This window comes from Macrotis lagotis, chromosome 3 (assembly GCF_037893015.1).
Source record: "Macrotis lagotis isolate mMagLag1 chromosome 3, bilby.v1.9.chrom.fasta, whole genome shotgun sequence".
NCBI classification, from domain to species: Eukaryota; Metazoa; Chordata; class Mammalia; order Peramelemorphia; family Peramelidae; genus Macrotis; species Macrotis lagotis.
Window position 1 is genome coordinate 221,482,527 of NC_133660.1, and position 13,784 is coordinate 221,496,310.

At 32.1% G+C, this 13,784-nt stretch overlaps 1 protein-coding gene across 4 annotated transcripts in view; it reads right to left on the bottom strand.

The window, feature by feature from the left end:
- Positions 1 to 13,784, bottom strand: part of FAM193A (family with sequence similarity 193 member A) — a 213,116-nt gene that overhangs the window by 91,671 nt on the left and 107,661 nt on the right. For all 4 annotated transcript variants that reach the window (XR_012477109.1, XM_074229911.1, XM_074229910.1 and 1 more), the window contains one exon: positions 101 to 267. Coding sequence is in view for 2 of the 4 variants with exons in the window: in XM_074229910.1 (XP_074086011.1) it covers positions 101 to 267 (167 nt within the window). In the remaining 2 variants the exon portion in view is untranslated. The remainder of the gene's footprint in view (positions 1 to 100; positions 268 to 13,784) is intronic.

A 13,784-nucleotide genomic window follows, 5' to 3' on the forward strand; every position in this document is an offset into this window, starting at 1 on the left:
CCCAATGATGGATCATGCATGAGTTTATCTCAGCTAATTTTGAGTTGCCATCATTCCACAGTTGAAAAGCAGCCAAAGAAAAATGACAAATGTCTCTCACCTTCGTTCATTACATGCCTCACAATTACACGCTATATCTGAAGATGTGGAATTACTGAGATCTGCAGAGGGTACCGTCTGTGCTCCAACAGTAATTCTCCCTCCTCCTACCGATTCTTGCTGTGATCCACTATTTCCAAGAGGGGTGTGCAAAAGAAAATCTTGGTTCTAGATTTAAAAACACATAAAAACAAGGCATTCAGAAGTCAAAGAAATGAATTTTATAGTTACTAAAGAGAAAATATTTTAAGATGTTTTAAAATTTTATTTTAAAAAACTAAGTTGAAAATGTAGCATATGCTCTATCATTATATAAGGATCTGTTTGGAAACAAAATATTACTGATTGTTTCTGATTTTCTAGAACCAATGCCACAACCATACAGACAAAGACACTCCATTTTTTTTACCCTCCATTTATAAAAACCTCACAAAACTCATTTTACCATAAACTTACAGCAATCTCTTTTTTTCCTAAAGTGCAATCTGGAACATTATGGCTATATGGGTACTTTTAGATGTTAGCTGACATTTAATGATGTGGGGACAAACAGTAAACTACAAGGTAACCAAAATTATTTTACAGCATTCTAAGACTGCACATAATGGAAGGATCCAATGTTGAAGTATATGTCCTAAATACATAGATGACTAAAACAGACAATAGCTACAAGATTATGCATTCTTCATTATGGTCTTTCCCAGTCATAGTATAATTTGCATAATAATCCAAATAATAAAGTTCAGTATTCACAAAGGCAAATATGGAGATTTAAGTTCCACAAAGTATGTCCAAGGGGTGTATAAAATGACTTAAATTAAGATAAATGAAATAAAGATTTTTCTATTGATATAGCCTCTATACAATTTTTATTCCTAGAAGAAATCAGTGTTTAAAAAACTAGAGCCTTTTGAATGAAAATCAGAGAAATAAGAATTTAAAGTGGTTTAAATATTCATACTTAAAAATTCAGTGTCCATAGTATAAGAAACTCATTGGGAGAAGTAGTAGGGGGGAACAGAATGAAAGGGAGAGAGAGAAAATTTAAAGTCAAAAATGAAGAGAAAATTATGCTTCATTACATTTGTAGAACTCTACAGGACATTTAAAGATTGCAAACTATCTACTATGGCAAAAACTTAAAAGGCTCAGTATCTCTGGAAATGATGGAATGAACACAAAGAACTGAAACTACCAGGAGATTATAGTAAGTGGAACTTCTAGCAAGAAAGAAAAGAGAGTGATTATGAATAAGTAACTACACTAAAACAATATCAACTATGTCAAATAAAAAAAGGAAAAGAAAAGGAAAAAAGGGACAAATGAGGATTCTCACAGGAAAAACATATGACAGGTGAAAACATAAAAAGCCCCCACAGGATAAAGAAAGTGTAAAAAATCTTCAGGGGGAAGTAAGATTTTGACAATGATATTCCAGAACTGAGAAAGATTTTATGGCAAGAAACTTCAAAATTGTTTAGAATTATATTAGCAAGCCAAAGAGCTCTGTAATAATATAAGATTAGGCATAATATTAAGGAAGAATTATAGATTAATGAAAATCAACAATGTAGAAAAGAAAAGAATATCGATAAACTTACAGGATTCTCCTAGGAAAATATGAAAAGAAAACAAATTTGGTGACAGAAAAACAAAGTGAATTAAAGAAATGATAAAATAAAAACAGCACTTTGAAATGTTACAACTTCACAAAAGGAGCTAAAGTTTTTGATATAAAGTAACAATCTGAAAACTATTAGTCTCCCTAGAAAAATGGCAAGTATCAGAGAGTCTAATTACCATATAACTGGAAATCATTTTACATAAGTATCTAGAAGCATTGGAAATAATGTGATACTACAGCTCAACAGAATCCACAGGCTGAGAAAGAGTAACCCTAAAGCTTAACTCACTTAGAAGTGCAATGAAAAACTTCACACACAGGAGAAAACAACTTAATATTCAAAAAGCTATAAATGAGAATATACAACAAGAATGAAAAATGAAAGAAGGGTCAGAACATGACAAACAGGTAATCCTTATTATCTAAGTATTAATTATCTGAATCTCTTTCTGTAAGAAATTTTGAGACTATATTGTTTTGGTTACTATCTCTGATATCGATGATGTAAAGAAATCCAAATTAAGCAAATTCTTCTTACTATCAATGCATAGCAGCAATTCTATTGCTATCTATCTACTCAAGAGAGATAACTAATGTGCTGAGAGATGAAATGATTTTCTCAAGATCAACATCAATAATGGAAGGGAACTGAAAAGGTCTTCTTGATATCACCCTATTAGGGGTTGCTTAGTAAAGTGAAAGCTCTCTTAATTAAGTCAAAACATTTATAAATATACTGACTATTTGTAAATATCAGATACCACATCCATTCAATCATCCTTCTACACTTAACACCAGTTGCTATCCTTTTGTTATCACCATCAGCATATCCTTCCAACACTGCCAAAACTCATCAGTCTCTGACCGAAATTGAGCTTCAAAGGAGAATGTTCCAAAAATCAAAAAACTGAGAGGCCTTTTGGGAAACTGTATGTAACTTTCTAATATTTATGCATAAATAACCCTAATTATAATCGTGTAACAAATTCAAAGCTGAGATAAAATGTTATGAAGCTACTTCAAATATTTTTGGAAAAAATATATGCCATCCCTCAAAACACTTGATATATTTTGTTTTTTAATAATAGAGTATAGTTGCGAATATAATCAAAAATTTATTACATAAAGTAAAATGAAATATCTAATAGAATATAAACTTATTGAGGGTAATGCCTTCTTCATTTTATTCTTTTAACTCCAGGGCTGGGCATAGAGGAGTTACTTAATAAATATTTATACAATATGTTGTTACTGTCCAGTTTCATTTTTCAAGATGAAATCATAAAACTTATTTTTCACTATGAAACTATGAAATATTGTTCAACATTTCATGAGGCAACCTTAATTTTATTAATTTTTAAGCTACTTTGATGGGATTTCTCTACTATATTTTAAAATCTGTATTATGAAAATGCTATTAATTTGTTTATTCTGTAATTGTAGCTTTAATAAAAACCACTATCTCAGCACTGTTTAACATTGACAGTCTCCCAACTCTTTCTTATAGTCATACAGATAACCTCTACTTAAAATGTCTCATTCAGGAGGCAACTAGGTAGTACAGTGGATGGAACACTGGCCCTGGAGTCAGAAGGACCCGAGTTTAAATCCAGCCTCAGATACTAAATAATTACCTACTTGTGTGTCCTTGGGTAAGTCACTTAACTCCATTGCCTTACATAAATAAAAAAATAAAATCAATTTTTAAAAAAAGGTCTCATTCAAAAACTACCTGCCCAAAAATAATAATAGTAGTACACAATTATAGAAGTGCATAACATTTACAAGTCACTTTTGTATGACAAGGAAAAGCAAACTGTTAAATGATTGATCAGTTTGTGTTTTAGTAAGAATGACTGCTAGTGGGGGCAGCTAGGTGGCTCAGTGGATAGAGGACCGGCCCTGGATTCAGGAGTACCTGAATTCAAATCAGACCACAGACACTTAAAAATTACCTAGCTATGTGACCTTAGGCAAGTCACTTAACCCCATTGCCTTGTAAAAAAAACAAAACCAAAACAAAATCCAAAACATATGGCTGCTAGGGAGGGAAGGGAAAATCTAAAATCAACCACTATGTCCTTCCAAAGTCTAGGTTTGATAATACTGGTACAGTTCAGACCATTGCACACCACTCCAATTACTTTGTTCTTCTTTTACTTTACATATCCATTATATTTTACTTAATTTTGTGTGTATGACTGTTTTATAGATTGGCTATAAAGATCATATATGTAGGACTTACAAGAAGACAAAGACAGCAAAACTCTACTAGTGGGAGATCTCAACCTCCTGCTCTCAGATTTAGATAAATCTAACAATAAAATAAACAAGAAGGAAATTAAGGAGGTAAACAGATTGTCAGAAAACCTGGCCATGATAGATTTATGCAGGAAACTGAATGGGGATAGAAAGGAATATACTTTCTTTTCTGCAATGTGTACATGGCACTTACACAAAAATTGACCATGTACTAGGATATAAAAACCTAATAATCAACTACAGAAAGGCAGGAATAGTGAATTTATCTTTCTCAGAACATAATGCAATAAAAATCACACACAATATTGGACCTGGGAGATATAGACCCAAAACTAATTGGAAACTAAATAACCCCATTTTAAAGAATGAGTGGATCAAACAACAAATTATAGAATGAATTAAATTATTTCAGCCTAGATAATGACAATAATTAAACAACATACAAAAACCTATGGGATACAATCAAGGAGGCTGTCAGGGGATATATTATAACTTTAAATGCTTACATGAATAAATTAGAGAAGGAGGAAATAAATGAACTAAATATGCAATTAAAAAAATTAGAGAAAGAACCCCCAATTAAATACCAAATTAGAAATTCTAAGAATTAAAGGAGAAATTAATAAAATCGAAAGCAAGAAAACTATTGAATGAATAAATAAAGAGTTGGTTTTATAAAAAAAAACAATAAAATTGATAAATCTCTGGTTAATTTGATTATAAAAAAGAAGAAAACAAAATTACTAGTATCATAAATGAAAAAGGTGAACTCACCACCAATGAGGAAATTAAAGTAATAATGCAGAATTATTTTTGCCCACCTCTATGCTAATAAATTTGTTAATCTAAGTGAAATGGATGAGGTTAAAGGAAGAGAAAATTAAATAAATACCTAAACAGCCCTATCTCAGAAAAAGAAATTCAACAAGCCATTATTGAACTCCCTAAGAAAAAATTTCCAGGGTCAGATGGATTCACAAGTGAATTCTATCAAACATTTAAGGAGGGGTGGCGTAGTGGCGTAGTGGATAAAGCACCAGCCTTGGAGTCAGGAGTACCTGGGTTCAAATCTGGTCTCAGACAGTTAATAATTACCTAGCCGTGTGGCCTTGGGCAAGCCACTTAACCCCATTTGCCTTGACAAAACCTAAAAAAAAAAAAAAAAAAAAAAATTTAAGGAACAACTGGCTCCAATTCTTTGGAAAAATAGAAGATGGAACCCTGCCTAACTCTTTCTATGACACCAATATGGTGCTGATACCTAAACCTGGAAGAGTTAAACAGAGAAAGAAAATTATAGACCTATCTCCCTGATGAATAAAGGTGCAAAAATCTTACATAAAAATCTTAGCAAAATAACTATAACAAGTTATCACTAGGATAATAAATTATGATCAAGTAGGATTTATCCCAGGAATGCAGGGTTGTTTCAATATTAGGAAAACTGTCAGTATAATTAATTATATCAATACAAATCTATCAGAAATCATGATTATATCAACAGATGCTGAAAAAGCTTTTGAAAAAATGCAGCACCCATTCCAACTAAAAACACTAGAAAATACAGGAATAAATTGGATTGTTCCTTAGAATAATAAACTGTACCTATCTGAAACCATCAACAAGCATTATATGCAATGGGGATAGGCTAGAGGCATTCTCAATAAGATGAGGGATGAAACACGGGTGCCCATTATCATCACTACTACTATTCAGAATCGTATTAGAAATGCTAACTTCAGCAATAAGAGAAGAAAAAGAAATCAAAGGAATAAGGATAGGGAAGGAAGAGAAAAAAATAATTCTTTGCAGATGACAAGATGGTATACCTAGAGAATCCCAAAAATCATCAAAAAAAACTTACTAGAAATAATTAGCAACTTAAGCAAGGTTACAGGATATAAAATAAACTCACATAATTTCTCAACATTTCTACATAAGACTAGCAAGATACAGCAGAAAGAGCTAGAAAGAGAAATCCCATTCAAAGTAACTTCAGACAATATAAAATATCTGCCAAGGCAGACTGAGAAACTTTTTGAAAACAATTACAAAAACACTTCTCACACAAATGAAATCAGATTTAAGTAACTGGGCAAAAATCAACTACTCATGGATAGGCTGAGCTAATATAATAAAAATGACAATTCTGCCAAAATTAAACTACTTGTTTAGTGCCCTACCAATCAAAATTCCAAAAAATTACTTTATTGAGTTAGAAAAAAGTTTAAGTAAATTTATATGGAGAAATACAAAGTCGAGAATGTTCAGGGACTTAATGAAAAAAAAAAGTGCAAAAGATGAGCTTAGCCTTACCAGATCTAAATTTATATTATAAAGCATCAGTCATCAAAACTGTCTGGTATTGGCTAAGAAACTGAGTGGTGGATCAGTGGAATAGACTAGGTACAATAGCAGGAAGTGATTATAGAAATCTGCTGTTTGATAAACCCAAAGAGTCCACCTAGTGGGATAAAAACTCTCTCTTCAATAAAAACAGTTGGGGAAAATTGGAAGTTAGTATGGCAGAAACTTGGATTAGACCAACACCTCACACCCTAACTCAAGATAAGATCAAAATGGATAAAGGATCTAGACATAAAAAACAAAATTATAAGCAAACCAGGAGATCAAGGAATAGTTTACCTGGCAGATCTATGGAAAGGGAAGCAGTTTATGACTAAGGAAGAGATAGAGATCATTAAAAATAAACTAGACAATTTTGATTACATTAAATTAAAAAGCTTTTGCACAGACAAAACCAATGTAACCAAGATCAAAAGAAATATATTAAATTGGAAAACAATTTTTACAACCAGTATTTCTGACAAAGTACTCATTTCTAAAATGTACAGAGAACTGAGTCAAATTTTCAAAAAAAAAAAAGACAAGCCATTCCCCAATTGACAAATGGTCAAAGGATATGCAAAGGCAATTTACATCTAAGGAAATCAAAGCAATCAATAGTCATATGAAAAATAGCTCTAAATCACTAAATTATTAGAGAAATGCAAATGAAACCATCTCTGAGCACCTCTTAGACTGGCCAATATGACCAGAAAGGACAATGATCAATGTTGGAAGGGATGTGGAAAATCTGGGACAGTAACACACTGTTGGTGGAGCCGTGAACTCATCTAATCTTTCTGGAGAGCAATTTGGAATTACACCCAAAAGGCAACAAAAATGTGCATACCCTTTGATCCAGTAATACCACTACTAGGTCTACACCCTGAAGAGATTATGAAAAAAGGGTAAAAACATCACTTTTACAAAAATATTCATAGCAGTCCTGTTTGTGGTAGCAAAGAATTGGAAATTGAGTGAATTTCCATCATTTAGGGAATGGCTGGGCAAATTGCAGTATACGTATGTTATGGAACACTACTGTTACATCAGAAACCAGGAGGGATGAAAATTCAGGGAAGCCTGGAAGGATGTGCATGAACTGATGCTGAGTGATACATTGTACACCCTAACAGCAACATGGGAGTGATGATCAACCTTAATGGACTTGCTCATACCAACAGGGCAACAATCAGGCACAATTTTGGAATATCTGTGATGGAGAATGTCATCTGTATCCTGAGAAAGAACTGTGGAGTTTGAACAAAGATCAAAGATTATTACCTTTAATTTTTTAAAAAGTTATCTAATTATGTAATTCTGTTACAACTCATACTTTTTGTTTCTTCCTTAAGAATATGATTTCTCTCTCACCACATTCAATTTAAATCAATGCATACTATGGAAACAATGTAAAGACTAACAAACTGCCTTCTGTGGGGGTGGGGTGGGGGATGGGAAGCAAGATTAGGGGAAAAACTGTAAAATAAATAAATAACTGTAAAATAAATAAAATCTTTCTTAAAAAAGATCATAGCTGTACAGCAGGCTCTCAAATTTTTACTCCAGCTTTAAATTCTATGATCTTAAGAATTGAATCACAGGCTCAGTTATTGCTAACTCCTTGAAACTAAGTCCTTTTCCCCAAGAGGCAACCTGAGGTACTAGAATACATAAAGCATGGAATCAAGACATCCTGGATTCAAATTCAAACGCAGAAAAATCATCTATCTTCCCAAGCCTAAATTCTCATGTGTTAAACAGAGATTGTAATGACGATGATATTACTTCACCAGGTTAAATGAGGTTCAAATGAAAAAATACACATAAAGTGCTGTATAAACTTCAAAGCATTATATTAACGTTTGGTACTATTAATTTAGCCACATTTATGAAAGTGAAATTCTGGGCACTGAACATTTCAAAACTGGTGAAATATTTTTTATTATATACACCATCACAAAAGGGAATTTGCCTACAACATTACATATTACGTGACCATTTTTTAACGACCCATTTCATACTTAAACCCTAACTGAACCAGAAAAGAGTAGAATACTTTCCTTAGGTATTTAGCAAAAGAGGGAGATATAATTTATCCAAAGGTCCATAATGTCTTTGTGATGGAAACAGAAAAAAAAAAATCCTTAGATAATAAATACACAAAAAAAATATGGGTAGTATTTTTCTAATATAGCAAAGAAAGTAAAACAAAGTATTCCCAAATGAGTGAGGAAAGGGTTAAACAAATTGTGGTATCCAAATTTAATGATTATTACCATGCTATAAAAAATGAGGAATATAATGAAAACTATGAATGGAAAGATCTTCATGAACTGATGAAGAGATTATTCAAGAAAATAACATACATAATGACTTATAAACATTAATAAACACAAAGAAGTGAAAGTTGCTAAATTAAATGGAACAAGCAGGTATCCAAAGAGCTAAGAGAAAATACACTTCACAGGAGTGAGAGGTTCTTGAATGAGATACATTCTACACATTTGCACTTTTCATTGTAGTGATCAGTTATACTAAATCTTTCCATCTTTTTATTCTCATGAAAAAATTGTTATATGTAATAACTGAGTGGAAAGAGAAGGGTATAAAGGGAAATAATGGTAATGTACAAGACAAATATCAATTTAAAAACTCATTTTAAATGACTTTCTTTTGTGTAAAATCTTTTCAATTTTTATAAAATTAAAATTTCTGTGTCTGATGATTCAAATTTTTTGGTCTCAAAAAAATTTCTTTTCAAAAGATCTGAAAAGGTGCCTTTTTTTAATTAAGGTGATATAATCTTTTACATTTAAGGTCATGCATACACTAGGAGCTGCCATGGTATGGTGTAAATTATTGATGATCTAACCAATTTCTGTCAAACCTATTTTGCAGGGAAATTTATGATAAACAGTGGGTATATCAAAGGCTGCAAATACAAAAGGGGCAAAAACTAGGGCCTCAAGGAACTTACAATCTAATGATTGCAATACTAATGCTATTACTTTTATTTTTTAAACTAGTAAAAATATTTTGATTAGTACTGCTTTATAATATAATCTATGAACTGACAATTCTGTAATTTTTCAAACTTGATTCTCTAAAACCTATTTTCCTTAAGACTAAAGATAATCTATTCCTCCAAATGAATTCTAGCATTTTGCCTAATTTTATATGGTAACTCTCCTTGACAATTTTAAGTTAAAGTTAACAGTCATTGGTCTTTGTTCAAACGCCACAATTCTTTGGATACAGATGGGTATGCTCCATTGCAGATACCCCAAAATTGTGCCTGACTGTTGCACTGATGGAATGAGCAAGTCCATTAAGATTGACCATCACCAGGGGTGACTGGGTGGCTCAATGGCTAGAGCTCTGGCCCTTGAGTCAGGAGTACCTGAGTTCAAATAAGGCCCCAGACACTTAATTACCTAGCTCTGTGGCCTTGGGCAAGTCACTTAACCCCATTTGCCTTGCAAAAACCTTAAAAAAAAAAGATTGATCACCCCCCTCCATTGCTGTTAGGGTGTAGAATGTTCTGGTTCTATTCAATTTGCTCAGCATCAGTTCATGCAAATCCTATGCTTCTCTGAATTCCCATCCCTCCTGGCTTCTAATAGAACAATAGTGTTCCATAATATATGTATACTGCAATTTGTTCAGTCATTCTCTAAGTGACGGATATTCACTCAATTTCCAATTCTTTGTCACCAAAAACAGGGATACTGTAAATATTTTTGTACTAGTGATATTTTTACCCTTTTTCATCATCTCTTCAGGGTATAGACCCAGTAGTTATCCTTGACAATTTTAGTATTTTAATATATTAATGAATCAAAATCATGAAATGTGATTTGTCACTCTCCATTTTAAGGCTTCATTTATTGTGAAGTATTGCTCAGGTGTCTGGCTAGGTTAAGTTCCATGTTACACACACACACACATGTATGTATATATTTATATATTTATGTTTATAATATAAATATATATATATACACTTACTTCATAAAATTTTTTTTATCATGTCTTCCCCCCACACACTTGTTTAATTTCAATAAATTCTTTGGTTTTAATCACTAATTAACTTGTAAGTAAGCAATTCTGAAAACTCTTATTTGCAAAACAACAGTCAACCTTAAGAAATCCCCTCGGTTTTTTTCTTGTAACCAATCTTGAGTAATTAAATATGATCTACCAATTTTGTGGTATATGCACTTTGATAGAAAACATGTACAGAAACAACCAAATGAGCTTTGTCTTTGTTCCAAATCTGACTATGTTTCTATAGCTATGCACTAAAACACAGAAGGATATGATGGTATAGTAAAAACACTACCATTGGGGCTTACCATGTAACATAAAAGTGCCAGTATTTTCGATTATCAATCACTTATTCTGCTGATTTCAAAATATTAAAAATGCAAATGTAAACACAGAAAAACATGAAAATCAGTCCTTGGAGAAATATGCATAAAAACGCGGACAAATATGTCTTTTAGTTACAATAAATTTAAATGTATAGCCAAGAGCACTTTCTGTTTCCTTAATAAGTACTCAATTTCAACAGTTTGAAATTCTCCTGAGTTAATTTTTAATGAGCTACCTTGCTCATGCCTGCATATTTAAAAAAATCTTAAAATTTATTTCTATTAGCATTTTTATGGCTCCCTTCCCCTTCCTCCATTAGTTATAAAATAAAACTAAACTTTTCAATAGATATGTATGGTCCAACAAAACAAATTTCAACATTGTCTATTTTCAAAAACATACTGCACTGAAATTTTATTTAAGTAGTACTGTGGTTTTTATCAGACCTCCAATATAAATTAGTCATATGTAGTCAGTTTTTCTCCAATTATTTAGGCCTATATTTCAGCAAAATGTTTGATATTAGGATTCATATTGTCTCTGGGTGTGTCTTGGTAGATTCAGTCCCAATATACTTTATTGAAAACTTGGGGAATTCTTTGAATCAATTTTTTTTTCTAGATTTTCCTACTAGGCTTTGATGGCTAACACATAGAAATGCTAATGACCTATATGGAATTATTTTATATGCTGGAAATTGGCCAAATTCATTATTTCAAGTATTTCTTTCTTCTTTAGTAAATTCTTTGGTATTTTCTAAAAATAATTTATCAAATCATTTTTAAAAACCAGCAATTTTATTCCCCCCCTTGAATAAGCTTATTATCTCAATTTCTGTTTTCTTATTGTTGTTTTATTCCTATGTTTTCTGGTGATTTTTAATAGAAATGGGTATAAGATTTTTGTCCAAAGCCTTTTGAGCATTTATTGAAAAAAAAAAATGATTTTAATTATTTATATTATAATGAATACTTACATTGAATTTGTTGGTATTAATCTCACATGATTATTGAACTTTATCATATATGTTATTATAGCTTACTAATATTTTTATCAAAAAATTTTACATCTCATTAGCTTGATCTATATTTTTCTTTTCTCTTTTTGAGTGAGGTAATCAGGGTTAAGTGACTTGCCTGGGTTCCCACTGCTAATGAGAAGAATCTGATGGATTTGAACTCAGGTCCCCCTGACTCTCCCAATCTATACTTTTATTCCTCTGCTTTGTGTCTACTTGGGTGAGGCATCATCAAGAACATACTGAATGTTTACTAGAATTCATTTATAAATCCATCTGTTATTGGAGTCTTTTTTCATAATATATGACATTCATTTTTCTGACATTGCAATAGTAAAAATGTCTATTTTTTCTTTCTTTAATTTCACTATTTTATATTTTTATTAAGAATTATTTGCTTCCTTTTCAATTTTTCTGAATTCTTTTTTTCATTTTTGACATGAAAAACTTGGGTTTCCCCTTTTCTTAAAATGAGATTAACTAAATGGATATCAGGGGGCGGCTAGGTGGCATAGTGGATAAAGCACCGGCCTTGGAGTCAGGAGTACCTGGGTTCAAATCCAGTCTCAGACACTTATAATAATTACCTAGCTGTGTGGCCTTGGGCAAGCCACTTAACCCCATTTGCCTTGCAAAAAAAAAAAACAAACTAAAAAAAACCTAAATGGATATCTATTTTATTAGGATTTTGCTTCCCCTAAAAAATAAAAGACCAACAAACACATATGCACTTTTATCAGTTCACTGTTCCCCCCCCCTTTAATTAGTTATTGTGAAGATGCCATTGTCAGTTAAGATACTGCTCCCATTCATATCTAATTTTTCCAAAGTTCTAGTCTGGACCAATACCTCTTTTTGGTTGATCTTTTAATTAGATTTTCCTATATCTGAAAGGGTCACTAGTGTAATTCTACTTGTTTAATTTCTCCTTTAAGCAATTAGATGCTATATATAATCATATACTTTACAACAAAAAAAGTAAAATATTGATAGAGATTAATTGTTCATGGTGTCTTTAAGAATAACACAATGTACTTATTTTTGTAAATTGAGCTTCCACTTAATGTTGCCTTAACTAAAATCATATTATTATTTCTGCTTTTTATGAGTTTAGTTAAAGCATTAAGGGTAGCTAGATGGTGCAACAAAACAACAACAAAAAAAGGAAATATAAAGCAATAGCCCTGGAGTTAGGACCACCAGAGTTCAAATCTGATACTTGACACTTACTGTGTGACCTTGGGCTAGTCATTTAACACTGACTGCCTCACACCCAGGGCAATCTCCAGTTGTCCTTATTCCTATCTGATCACTGGACCTAGATGGCTCTGGAGGAGAAAGTGATGCTGATGACTGAGCACAGCATCCTGTCACTCAAATCCAATTCACATGCTTGTCATGTATCAACTACCTGATATCATGGACTTCTTTGAGACTGAAGGGTAAATACCATTAGCATCAACTGAAGCATAAAAAGATTCTGCTCTACACTCTTAACTATGATTCTTTTTGAATCTTTTTGTTTCTTGTAAACAGCTTATTAGTGGATTTTAAAAAAATTTTATTCTGCTTTTCATTCCCACTTAATAAGTTTATCCTATATATCTATGTGGTAATAACAGTTAAATGTGTCATTTCCCCCCATTCTATTCTCTTGTACTATTTTTTTCCTTTTTTACTTGCTTTCCTTATTTTAAAAAGTGAAGATAGAAGACATGGATTTTTTTCCTGACAACTGGGATTTATTTACAAAAATGACTGAATTCACCCCTTCTCAGCTTTTCTCTTTATCTTACCCAGTCCTTGATGCCAGATTTTTACCTTCTTCTTTTCCAAATGTTTCCCTGATGCTGCTCTCATATTTGGTTTGTTTTGCTTATAATCATTATCTTACTAATAACAGTGACACAGTAGATAAAGCACTGGCTTTGGAGTCAGAAGAACAGCAGTTCAAATACAGCCTCAAATACTTGACACTACTGTGTGACCTTGGGCTAGTCACTTAACCCTGACTGCCTTGCATCCAAGGTCATTTCTTGTCATCCTGATTCATAGCTGTCC